This window comes from Corvus hawaiiensis, chromosome 14 (genome assembly GCF_020740725.1).
Source record: "Corvus hawaiiensis isolate bCorHaw1 chromosome 14, bCorHaw1.pri.cur, whole genome shotgun sequence".
In the NCBI taxonomy this organism is placed as follows: domain Eukaryota; kingdom Metazoa; phylum Chordata; class Aves; order Passeriformes; family Corvidae; genus Corvus; species Corvus hawaiiensis.
Genome location: NC_063226.1, coordinates 6,936,106 through 6,949,714, shown reverse-complemented (window position 1 = coordinate 6,949,714; position 13,609 = coordinate 6,936,106). Strand labels below are relative to the sequence as shown.

Here is a 13,609-nt window from a genome sequence, read left to right as displayed (position 1 = left end):
TGGGCAGGAATCAGAAGCCATAGGAAAAACCCAGCCTCAGCAGACACTGGCCATGTGGGCACTGCTGTGCCATGGTCTGGGTGAAGGAATCCCTCTGGCAGCCAGGATATGAGCCCTGCCCATGACCACCCCGGGGCCCTTTTACCCCAGCATGATGGTGAGGGTGGATTGAGACATAGTTGAAGAACATCCAACCACTCTGGCCTTCATCCTTCCACCCTTCAACAGGATCTCATCTTCCTTCTTCTCCCTTTGAAGGCCACTTGCAAGCCCAGTATGGAGGAATTTCTGGTGGGAAGGCATGGCTCCTTTTTTCAGCTTGTGAAATGGGGAGTCACTGGGATCTGCTGGCAGAGTTTGTGTGTGTGCTGCACACTCTTTGCATGAGAGGTGCACCATCATCCCCAGCCATCTTCAAGGCAGGCCACAAGGCAGCGTTTCAATCTCCCAGGATCTACCTCTGCATGACTGTTTTTCCTTTTCACCAGATACGTGTGGATAACTAGCTGGAACAGAGAGAAAACAAAAGCCCTTCCTTCCATTCACATCTAGTACCTGTAATTAATGAGCAAAATGCACTTTCCTCTTAGCAATACATCAAGTAAAAAGAGTCCCGGCATTTCTTGTTAATAAAATAAAACCTTGTAATAAATCACAGCCCATAAGACATGTTACAGAGGAAGTATCTTAGCAGCTGTTTGGGGGAAGCAAAGGCTGGTGTGACAGTTCACTGTCCTGTTGGTGGTGACAGTCCCCGTGGTTTGGGTCCCTGACTGCACAACCAGTGAGAAGAAGCAATATACATCCACTTACGGGAGCTATGAGTCTTACCCTATTATGTGTAACTGCAAAGCTTGTACCCGGTTATTGTTCATATCTAGTGAAAGTATTATCACTTTAAGAAGTTCTCCAGCCACAGGGAATTAGAAAAGCAGTGATGATGTGACACACTGAATTCAAGATGTGGAAAAATCTCTGCTATGGCACTTCTTTGTTCGAGTTTCTGTGTGTTGGGGGTTAGGTTTTTTCAGGGAATTTCTTCGCATTTGTTGTCAGGGAGATAGAAAATAGACAGCTATCAAGAGACAAAAGAGGAAGCCGAGTGCCTCGACATATCCTTGAAATGGTTCTGGGGATCGGGGGGAGTGGGGGAAAGGGGGGGGGGGGGGGGGTGGAACGGGGCTGTTTTGGCAGTTTCTTAACTGGGGGTGGTCAGTCTTTGCCCGGCTTCGGAGGGGAGACAGTTGTGGGTTTTGGGTGCTGGATTTCTGCTGCTCAGGGAGAGAGCGGTGCTGCCGCGCTGCTCCCGGGCCCCGCGCAGGGGTGCGGCAGGGCAGGCGGGCGGCAGCGGCAGCCACAGACAGCGCCAACGCAGCGCTCCGAGCCGCTGTACCGGGTGTTTCCCTCCGGGCGGCAGCACTGGGGCTAAAAAGAGCAAAAAGTGCAAAGAGTGCAGAAACTGCAGGAAGCCCCGGCCTCGCTGCGGGGCTCACGCCCACAGCCCGCGGCCGCAGCGCCGCTCGGGACCCGCAAGCGGCACCCGCGCACGCGCAGTCCGCGGGCGCAGTGCCGCCGGTGCCCGCACCCCCCAGTCACCACGGAGCGCCCCTCCTCCCGGCGGCGGCTGCAGTACCGCGCCCTGTCACCAGGTGGCAGCAGCGACTCAGCGCCCAGCCGAGAGCTCGGACTGTCACAGTGACACAAAACCTCTGAACACACGGAGCGCTTTCTGTTGCCTTCATAGAGGTCATATTTTCTCCCCTTTTCAAGCCCCTTCTTGTTTCATTTATATAACTTATATGTACAAAATTTATATTTGTATTTCCAAGCCCCTATATATCTGTATTTGTACAAGCAAAACAAACAATGTGACCCAGAGACATAAAAAATCTAAGAACTATGAGTACAGGACCAGAGATGCCATCAGGCTCCACAGCTGGGGCCCAGGAGGCCATCATGCGATTGTCTTTGCACATCACCTCCTGCCCAGTGCAAAGGGACGGCAAGGGTGGCTGATAAGGGTTTATTCTGTCATGTGTGTGACAAGTTCCTTCAGTAAGTCTGCTCTGTCACCTGGGGGCCCTGACGCTGCCCCTGCCCCTGGGACACCTCAGTGGCTGTTTCCGGAGCAGCGCTGGTCAGTCTGGAGGGGAACTGACAGTTGGTCAGCTCCTGGAGCCATGGGCTGCCGGACAGAGGCGAAGTTCACCAAAAACGAGCATCAGGACCCATGATGAGGGAAGAGGAAGGAGGAAAGAGGAAGGAGGAAAGAGGAAAGAGGAAGGAGGAAAGAGGAAGGGGAAGCCAGCTTGGTGGTGGGGGTGTTCAGGGAAAGCACAAGGCTGGGAATGGGACAGAGAAAAACAGAAAAGACAGGGACAAGAAAAAGGAGAGAGGAACAGCAAGAGAGGGGGGGAAAAAAGGGAGCAGGACAGAGATAAAGAACCATAGAATCATTTAGGTTGGAAAAGAAGTTTGAGATCATCAAAGTCCAACCATTAACCCAGCACTACTAAGTCCACAACTAAACCACTTCACTTGAATAGAGTGAAGAGGGGAAGTTAAGAGTAAGTGAAATAAAGAGTAGTGAAGTAAAGCCTGAAGAGCACAATAGAAATTTTTAAGTAGTGGTTTTAAGGGTGGGACAAGCTTTGGTGCTTTGTTTTGTGTTTTTTTCCTTGAAATATATTAGATGATTTTTAATGCTAGACTTTAATATTAGATTTAGGAAGATCCAGGGGTTTGAGGCTCATTTTACTGCAGGACCCTGCGAAGCCCAGGAAAATATGATGGAAGCTGATGTTAGTTATAGGGAATATTTCAGGGTTAGTTCTTAGGAAGATATGAATGTGAATTACCTTTTTCACTACTGTTACAAGTAATGTTACAGCTGAGATTAGGATTAAGAAACTGAAAAAAGCAGCAGGATGAACAGAAATTAGGGCAGGTTGTTTCAAAGTCTGAACAATTCATATTGCTAAACAAAATGAACAGATATCAAAATTATTTATTTTGTCTTGGATTAGTTATGGTACAATGGAAGATTGCGGTACTTCTTTGATTTTGTGGTTTATGTGTGTTTGAAGACAGTATTTACGTAAAAAAAAAAAGCCTCTTATATTTAATCACTCACAGGTTCCAGGCTCTGTGAGGTCTGGGATAGACATTCTTCTCTGAATCCAGCTATGCCAATGGATTATGCTGTTTCTCAGAACTGTTCTCATTACCATGCAGTTGGTCACCTCCTTCACTATACAGCATCTGTGAGCTTTCCTGACAGACTTGGATTATGGGGTGCTCCCATAAGATCCTCAGTCTTCAGTCTGATGAGAGAAACAACTTCTAGCAAGCACTGGTAGATATAATGTCCTAACGGCAAAGCAGGACTCCTGAGAAAGCAGCTATCCTGTACCTTAATTTGGAGAAGGAATTGTGTTTCTTGCTGCTTTCAAATTTAACTTTAGAAGGCAAAACTGAGAAGTTTGGCTAGGCTAAAACCTGTCATGCTATCTCCTTTTCTGTTCTATTTTCTAAAGATTATTAGAAGAGATCTTTCTTTCCTCATATTTATTTCCATCAAGTTTCTACAAAGGTACAACAGAATTGTGGCTAAGTGTATCCTGTAAAATCAGAGAGCTGAGTTTTACCATCTGGGCTACAGCTGCTTCTTAGTAGCATAAGCAAATAACAGATGTGAACATACTCTGCAAGAAGAAAGCATGACATGAAACAAACATTTATTAAAAAGGACTGTACAGACAAATTAAACAGGTCTCACACTGTTACTCCTACAAGGCACAGGAGTAAAATACTTAAAACACACAAGCCAGTGAAAACACCAGATATTGCTAGAATATCTAAATACTAAAATGAAAACATATGCTGGAGGCATTAGAAAACTGTACAATAAAGGAATAAAGCACTTTTATTTATTTAAAGTGCTAGTGAAGTCTTAATTTCTTGAATAGTATGCTTTTTAAAGTAACACTGTCTATTGTAACACTGACTAAAGTAACAATGTCTATTCTTTCAAATTTAGATTATGTAAATTGAAGCCACTGTTGGGTTCAGTCAGGGTCCTGTTTAGAAAGCTACAGTCGAATTCAGGAAGTGCAAGTATTTAAATTTGCCTTACATTTTCTCTGTAATTAATGGTGTCCTTGGCACTAAAGTTTGGACAACTGATCCACCCCAGCTTGGGTATGAAAATTTCTATAGCAAAGCATTTAGATACAGTACAGTGTTTGCAACCTTTTATGGTGAGCTTAAGGTCAGTGGCAGGGTGAAAGGCTTGGGATTTTATTTGGTTTTTTTCTGTTTGGTTGCAGAACAACAGGACTATTCTTCAAGGCAAATGATGAATCAGGAAAAGACCCTGGAAGCCATCCATACCAAGAGAATCCAGTTATTTTGTTGTCACTTGGATACCCTTTTAAAAATCAAATGACAAAGACAGGGTTAAACCAGACTTTAGTAATATAAAAGTCTTCTAAGCTTTGAGGAGGGTCTCATTGTGGCTCTAAGAATAAATTTAAAAAGAAGAATAAATTTAAACTAAGTGAAGAAGTATCCACAAAGACTTTAGATACAAAGGAAGAAGCCATTGTTGCTCCATGAAACAAAAATGCAGTAGACTTGTGGTAAGAACTGTACTTCAGACAGCTTCCTCTTCTGTCTGAAAACCAAGAAATCAATATTTTGTAATTATTCCTCCAGTCTCTTGAGAAAGTTGCCTGGGAGAAAAGAGCCTGGGGCTGTCACAAGAAGAGTTCTTCAGTTAAACTTCTGTCATTATTCCGTGAGAGAAAAGAATACTCTTTCCCTATGAAAGATACTGCTTCCCTCCCTGCCCCCACCCCATGGTCCCCTAATACATCATACATATTTTATCTCCTTGAAAGAGCTAGAATCATAGAATATCTCAAGCATGAAGGGACCCATAAGGATCATCAAGTTCAACTCCCTGCTCCTCACAGGGCTACCTAGCATCAAACTGTATGGTGAAGAGTGTCATCCAGGTGCTCCTCAAACCCTGACAGGCTTGGTGCCTTGGCCACTTCCCTGGGTCACTGCACCAGTGACTGACCACTCTCTCGAAGAATAACCTTTTCCTGGTGTCCAGTCTGAACTTCCCTCAATCCAGCTCCATTCTATTTCCTCGTATCCTGCTGCTGGTCATCAGAGGGTGATCAGCACCTCCTCCTCTGCTTCCCCCCTGAGAAAGTTGTAGGCTGCATGACATTCCTCAGCCCTCTCTTCTCCAGACTGAACATGCCAAGTGTCCTCAGGCACTCCTCAGAGGTCTTGTCCTTGAGACCTTTTGTAATCTTGGTCACACATCTGTAGAACACTGTAACAGTCTGGTGTCCTTCTTGCACTGAGGCATCCCAAACTGCACCCAGTACTCAAAGCCTCACCAGTGCAGTGTAGAGTGAGACAATCAGCTGGCAATGCTGTGCTTAATGCACCCCAGGTCATGGTTGGCCCTTTTGGCAGCCATGGCATCCTGCTGACTTATCTTCAGTTACACTCACTCTCAGCACTGCATGCTTTTCATATGGCAGAACTTCATAAAGGATGTGAAAATTTGTAAATACTAGTACAATTGATGCAAATACAGTATTTAATATTCACTTAAAACAAAAAACCCTCACCTTGTAAAACGACAAGAGCACATGAGACTAGTTTAAAAAAGTAAAAATACAAAACTCTTGTACTAAATTAGTAAATGGTGCATCCTTAAGTATACTTAAGTTCAGAGATCTCCCAAGAAAGAAAGAACCTGGCAAAATAACAGCGAAGTGAGAACAACTATGACTAACCCTACCTATTTCAGAACTGTAAGTTGAAGTGTCTACAAATTAATCCTTCTATTCACACTACTTCATTGCAGACCATTCACCCACTCCATTGTCACTACTTCTTAAATTTATGTACAACTACCATCAAAGTATGCTCCTCTCATGTATGCACCTTGGGAAGCCCACATACTTTTAACTCTGTGCATTTTACCTTCAACTCCATAGGAATTGCTCTGAACAGGGCACACAGCATGTGGACACTTTGACATTTAAAACAGTAGAATCCAGTATTTGTGCTACAAAACATGCATAACACACTATTGCCATTTGGAGCATGGAGTCAGACTATCTTCCATTATTGCTATCTGAGACCAAATCCCTGTAATTCAGCTAGCAGAATCTGCACTTCACATAATTTCAGGGGCAGGTGGTCCACATTCTGTCTGCTGTTGACGGATGTTTATTTGACTTTATTTGACATTAAAATGGGGGAGTATCTCCTGAACCTGGCTTAAGTTTTAGGACTATATTAAGTAAATGACTTGTGTACTTTGTGGCAGACTTAGGAAATTAATGGTGACGTATGTGATTTGGCCAGCAAAACTGCATCATGTGGATTTCTTACAGTTGTCAGTGTTTGGCAAAGTTCTGAGCAGAGACTTGGGGCTTCCCTGTTTTTCCTATCTAACAAGCCAAATTCCCAATATAACCACTTTAACATAATAGTAGAGAGAAATCTGGGCTAAAGAGAGAAGAATGTGAACAAGCACTTCCTGCATCCCAAAGTTAGTGAAAAGAATATTTAATACTTTAGATCAATTTAGGCAACAAAAGTGGTCACAAAACTTGGATTAGAGATGAGTAAATTTTAAGTGCCAGTTCTGTAAGTGGGGCACTGCCATCCTCCCCATTGGAAGAACTGTTGTTACACTGCATGAGACAAAGGGAAGACAGACAGGGAGTGATCTACTCCAGATGCTTTAGTCAGGGCTCTTTTGGCTCACAGGGAACAAGAAAACAAACTGGCCTGAAGTAAAGCTTATTTGAAAATGACCTATTAAAAGACAAAAAAATAGAAGTTTTGTTTGAGGGAAGACAATGACACCAAAGCTTGTTGTCTCTGGTGAAATACACAATTTTTAGCTGACACTGTTCCTCATGCATGTTCCCAAACTTTCCTATGCGCCAGTGGAGGATATGTCTGCCAGATATTGGCTGTAGAAACCAGGAACAGAAGACGTGCAGAATAGCTGATGTGCAGTCTGTGCACATAGAGATCTGAGATATGTCATGCCTGTTTCCTAGAGAACCACAGTGTGCTGGTTGGCCATAGAGCCAGGGAGGACCACTGATACAGTTCATTTCAGCCTTGTTCTTAAGTCAATCAGTCTTTTGACTGCTGAAAATAATAACCTGTTAAGATGTTAAAGCATTACAAATTACATCATTTTTAGAAATTTATACACAGCCAGCACCTTTCCAAGTTTTAAGTCAAGTTTGAGGGAACGGTACAATCGAACTTCAGTAAATCAAAACCCACGTGTGTCATTAATGCATTGATTTTCTGTATAACAAATCTCGTTTTCCCTGAACATTTCCTGTTTAAAAAGAGTTCCATTGCATACCCAAACCTACCCAGTCTTATGAGATTGGAAAACAAATTGTTCTTCAGTGAAACAAACAGACAGTCTGCTATTTCAGCACTTCAAATAAGTCTCCTGTTGTCAGGAGAAAACAGAATAATCTTTTACTAACATCTGTTTTTTAAGAAGAGAACAAAAAAGCATTTGTGGTAATCACACTTGGTCAATAGAAATAGCCTGACATTTAGGATACTTGCACAAAGAATTCCAGTTTGTTTAGGAGTACAAAAGATGGAACAATTGAAATGTTAAACTGTAGCACCAGTAATATTTAGTCTCCTAAAACCAAATCCTAAAGACTGGAAGGAACTTAGAGCAGGAACATTGTGCTTACATTGCATTTAAATAGAAAACAATGAGATGGTCATACTTGAGCCTGCAATTCAGTAAAGTTTGGGCAAATTTGCAGTTCTACTGGAAGAGTACTGGGACAGGTCACACAGCTTTTCAATCTTCTGGATTTCATTCATCCTGTTTCCTCTTGGGCTTTTTGGGATTCCGAGATCGGCTCTTTGCTTTGCAGAGTGGACATATGGGCGCATTCCGATGGATTTGTTGATGACATGATAAACACGCCTGAAATGCAATTGCAGCCTCTTGTTACAAACATCAAAGTGGTGTTGTTACACGGATTATTGAGTATCATACTCTAAGTTACAGTACAGAAAAAAATAAGGCTTTTTGCCTTCAAAGGCAAACTGGTGCTACATTCTATACAATCTAGGTATGTGGATTGTACAGTAATTTCAGGCCAACTGAAAAACAGGAGCATCTCATTGAATTTAAACTACATTTCCACAGACACGTGGTTCATACATGTACGAATAACTTTGAATTCTATTTTGTGTTAAATGTTACAGTGATGTTTTAAAGGTGTTTACCTTCTTAATAGCTCACTGAGTCAGAGAAGTTACAGTTATGGCCAACAGCAATGTCACAGAACTTAAGGCAGGAGCAGGTGATTAGATGAATTCCACATATTTAACACAAAGTACAGAACTCTGCCCTTTTGCTCCATACTAAGTCCTTTAATTCACATTCGACTGAAGCCTATTACTTGCAGAAAGGCTTTTCAACTGCCTAACTACAAATAGTAAGTATATTACTTTGGAGTGTACCTACATCAGTTTGCCTTCTTAGTGACTCTTTGGAACATGGGTGGGATGAATGCCCCTATGTAACTACTTTGCTCTTCTCACTACAGAATGAGCTGAGTAGAACTGTCACTTAAGTGCCCGTGGTTATGTTACATTAACCTACATGTTACTCTTGAAGATCCCAAGTGCAGAAACAATCACCTTTCCTGGTAATTTATACCACTGGTAATTTCCCTCATAAAATACGTACATTGCTTTTAATATGACTCCATATGGCATTAACTAAGAGCTACTACTTTTCCTTTTGCCAAGGTTTTTTTTCTTTCTTATGTGCCTTGCTCCCATGTGAAACACAAGAGGAAGGGAACTGCCTACACCTCTGCTGAGGGTGACTCTTAAGTCCTAAAAGATTCTTGTCCTAAAAGATTCTTATCCTTAACCCTTGATGACTGGTGCTACTACTTTAAGTCTACCGCTTGCTCTTGTTTTGAACCACTGCAAGGAAAATCGGAATCAGGACACATAATTTTTCCTTTTTGCAAATACTGATCACTTTATAAACATAACGCATTCCAATGACAAAAGAGAAAACCCAGCACATTTCATCTCCTGACCTTCATTGGAGGTGGCTGCTGTCTGAAAGTTGCTGTCTGTCTGGTATCTTGCTTCCTAGCTACTTGCAGCTGTTGGGCAGCTGCTGCAGCTGCAGCCAGAGACTCTGGGATGGGAGGCTCCTGTGGTTCTGTCTGCCATTCTGCTTTCTGCTTTTCGAAGTAGCTAGACAAAAGAATAACAAACAAAAAATGTAACCACTTTCTGGAGTATTTCATTAGTCTGTAAAGAATATTTTGTGTTAAAATACAGTGGATCACATTTCCCTATCATGTTCCTACACTAGAGTCAACTGCCAAATTACCTACACATAGACTAGTTCATAAATAGAATATAGTGGTATTTTCTTCTGCATTTTTACACTTCAGCCAGATTCCAGACCATAAGCTTCTAAGGCATCTTGATGTACAACTGGATATAAATCTAGTAAGATGGAAAATAGACAACATGTATAGAAAAACACAGACAACAGCTGCAGATGCACCTCTGTCAAACAGTTTTTCTATCTTATTCTGTTAAAATTAATAACTTTTGTACACAATACATTAATACATTCTTTGTAGTGTCAAGGTGTTTGGAATATAAAACAACATTTCTACAGAAATACAAAGGAAACCTTGAAAACTCTGTGCCTGTGAGAACTATGTTAATTGTGCTGGGCATTAAGAGAAATATATGCCTATCAAAACATCCCTTGTGTTTAAAACTGATCTGTTAAACAAAGGACACTGTCTCTTTGAATAGTAGCTAATTCTGTCACTCTCCCCTGCCTAGGTTATACGTAAAAATGAGACTGTGATTTATTATCCAAATCTATTCCACATGTCAGGGAAACTTACTTGTTGACAGTCACAGGTACTTGGCTAAATGCCACTGCCATGAGCAGGCAGCAAAAAGTAAAATTCTGACTAGCAGCAGCACAAACCGACTGAAGAATACTTGGTTTGTATCCCTCTCTTGTATTGCCTCCTACTACTGCTTGCTAGACAAGTAATTTTCAGGGAAAAGGAAAAGGACAGATAAAGCAACAGATAGAATAAAACCTAGAAGGCCAACCACCCTTGAATGTTTGCATGTGGTATGTAGAGTTTGCAGTTTGGAGTAATTTAAATTTAACTTGGAACAAATTCAGATTGAATGTTATCAAATACATGCCCTCCACATCCCTTTCTTGTTAACTTTTGTTTTTCATGCTTACCTCTTGGGTTCTTTTTTTTCCACCTACCAACGAAAGTAAAATGAGAAAATGACCAGTAGAAATGAGAGAAAGCATAAAGCCAGATAATGTTTGCTTTGGAGACTTACTCAAGGGACAGTTTCTCTTCCTCTTCACATAGGTCTGGCAGCCTCTGCAATCCCAGAGTCATTCGCAAGGCATCTACGTGCTCCTTTAGGGGCTTGTACTCCTCATGCAGCCGGCGAGTAGATTCCAAGAGCTTGTTAAGATCGTTCTCAGACTGCTTGATAGTGTTCTCCATCTGAAACAGGAGGTTGGGCATGTTTTTAAAGAACTGTTCCTCTCTGACTGAGCCAGAGACTGCATCAGAAATGAGAGATTTTTCTCACTCAAACTGGAAGAGATTTGAGACAATGCAACAGTAAAGCAAACACTTAAAGTATTGGGAGGATGAAAAATGGGCAAAGGAGAAGCAACAGAAAGTGACATATGAGATGCATTTTCATTTTAAAAAGCTGCACTCAACCTATATGACCTTTTGAACAACAGAAAAAGCAGAGAGACAGGCTACAAATAAAGTCAGCAAGTGAGGAGCTACTGAAAAATCTTAAGAGATATTAAAAAGAGCTTAAAGTAGTATAAACTAATTTTCTGTGTTTCTAAGACACCTGAACACTGACCTGTAGAAGTTACCAAACAAGATAAGGAAAGGTTTCTGCTTCTCTTACTGCAGTAAGTGGGAAAAGCATCAGAGAAAAAGACAATCTGACTGGAAAAAGAGGGGAGGATGAAACAGAGGCTGAGATTATGCAGCTGGACAGGGGAACAGACATTTGAAGTCATAAATAAATGCAGTCTGCACATCCAGTTCATAGCTTGTACTTTTTTACTTGTTGGAGCTTTTTTCTTCTGGTGCAACAGAGAGATACCTTCAGGCTAAAAACCCCACGTAAGAGCCCTAACATGACATTAAAAAAATGTACTTAAAAATATATTACCCATTTAGTCCCTCTAATTGCTAATCTTCCCTGTTTATAAATTGCTTTTTCTCTTATTTGAATTAATTCCCTTCAGGCTGGTGCTTCTTGATGTTTGGTGATTCCACTTAGTGATGAAGGTCAGCTCGTACTACAAACTTAACAAATACTTTGTATTTTCTCAAAATCTCTTAGTCCCACCTACCTGCCAAAGTTTCTGTTTCTGGGTGCTAAATGAGAAAAGACTAACAGGAAGAACTGTTTTCTACAGGACAGCTGGAGTGATATTATTGTGGCTACTGGTAAAGTCACAGCCATAGCAGGCTTGGTTATCTATGCTCTCAGCTTATTATGCCAACATTATAAAACATCCTGCCCTACAAAGGAAAAAACCAATTATCCTGAGGTAACTGTACTTTGCACTTTTTGTAGGATCCTAGGATGGTGTTGTAAAGTCTTTATGATTGAACCAGTGACAGTTCACTTGTGCACAATTCCACAATTTGTGGAATGATCCATATCCAGCTGTGTCTTAGACTGTCTGCAACTGGGCTGTTGCATACCACATTAATGTCAGCATGGATCAGTCGCAGCTCCTCCACGTGGGCCATCTTCTCTTGCAGCAGCAGGTCCATTTCCTGTTTATATTCTTTCAGGTGCCTCTCCTCAGACTCCAGGGCTTCAAATTCTGCTTTCAGTCGTGCCTTGATTTTTTCCATCTGCAAAGTCTTATTCCTGAATCCCAGTGATAGTTAAAAAGATAGAGAAGCAACAGTAAGTCACTGAAACATATTTTTGTGAAGTGTCATTTTATATGGGATTAGATAGATGAAAGAAGGCAATAGCAGCAATAGACAAGAGTGAGACTAAATGTGTCTGAGAGAAGCTGAGGTACAAGGAGAATACTGAATTCTAATCCCAGCTCTTTTGCTGAGCTTTTCAGTGGTAGGAGAATTCTTTTACTGAATTATGAAATTAATGGAGTGTTGTCAGGTTTTAACAGAGCATGGCAGAAAGGAGAGTCAGTCACTTGGACAATTAATTATGGCTACATATTCCAAGTGTCATAGCTAGTAATATGACCTGGGTTCCTCCCTCTCTCACTTCAGGAGTTGATAAAGCTGCAAGGGATAAAAACAGTATCATAAATAACTTCTACAATATGTATTCAGAAGCAGGCAGTCTGGGCAGGGATAATATGAATGAAGGAAATTAAAAACAAAACAATTTAAAAACTCCTGTTTCCTCTCTTGTATTTATGACGTGTCTGCATCTCTCATCAGTAAATTAACTTTCATCCTCTTTTATCTCCTCTCAGTCAAAACGCTGAGTCTTTAGGTATTTACTTAATTTTATGACTGGGTTATTTCTGTGGAAGTATTTAATGCATATAAATAAACATGTGCATATATGTTTGGATTGTGGGCATACAATTATTTACTGAAAACAGTATTCCCTTGACTACAGATTATATGTATTTATCTATAGATACAGACATGGATATAGATATCAGATTCCAGATTCAAAATCAGATTCCTACATCCCTTCAAAACCCAGCTGCCTTTAATACTCGATAGAGATCAACTACACAAATGGGCAAGTTCTTTGTTTTTGATCATGAAGATTTCTTTCCCCTCTGTCTATAGAATACATGGAATGCAGATTAAAATAAAGTTGCTAAATCTATCAAAGGTGAATCTGTAAACATAAGAAATTCTCATGTTTATTTTGAAGGAAATTCTTCACAGAATGCAAGCTCCTTTAAAAAGGTTTGAGAATCAATAAATAGGTTTAACTGATCAGATTTTGTTAAAGGTGACTCAAAATAGACATCAATGTTGCAAGTAGGACTGGTTTCTTGACATTGAAATTTAAAACACATTCAAGCAACTATTTTGATACTTCATCGTAAAGCTAGTAACATCACCTTTGCACTACCTTATGCTACAAAATAATAGGAAAAATCTGTTAAGTGCAGTTTATATGTGACCTTTGAATATGTGATCAGAAAACTGAATGCACTGTAAATTTCCAAATACCACTCTCACTGAAAAAAAAAATTTAAATTAAGTTACAATAATTGGACCACAAATTGTAGTAGGCCATACTTAGATCTGTATTTTAAAACAGAGCCTGTCTACCAGTTGAGTAGAAAATCATTGTTCTTACACTGTCACGCCTCTTTCTACAAGTAGTTTGGGGGCATTACACAGACAAATATTTTTGCTTGATCTTTGTTCACCTTTGTGGTATTGTGTGAAGAAAGCTGAGGTCCATACTCTGCTGCCTAATTCACTTCTTC

The 13,609-nt window shown here is 40.9% G+C and overlaps 1 protein-coding gene across 4 annotated transcripts in view; it reads right to left on the bottom strand.

Annotated features, from left to right (window-relative positions):
* Nucleotides 1–3,720: 3,720 nt before the first annotated feature.
* Nucleotides 3,721–13,609, bottom strand: part of ZC4H2 (zinc finger C4H2-type containing) — a 14,837-nt gene continuing 4,948 nt past the window's right edge. For all 4 annotated transcript variants that reach the window (XM_048319038.1, XM_048319039.1, XM_048319036.1 and 1 more), the window contains 4 exons: nt 11,871–12,042; nt 10,459–10,631; nt 9,156–9,318; nt 3,721–8,020 (listed from right to left, as the gene is read on the bottom strand). In XM_048319038.1, coding sequence (XP_048174995.1) covers nt 7,907–8,020; nt 9,156–9,318; nt 10,459–10,631; nt 11,871–12,042 — 622 coding nt within the window. In that variant the 3' untranslated portion in view covers nt 3,721–7,906. The remainder of the gene's footprint in view (nt 8,021–9,155; nt 9,319–10,458; nt 10,632–11,870; nt 12,043–13,609) is intronic.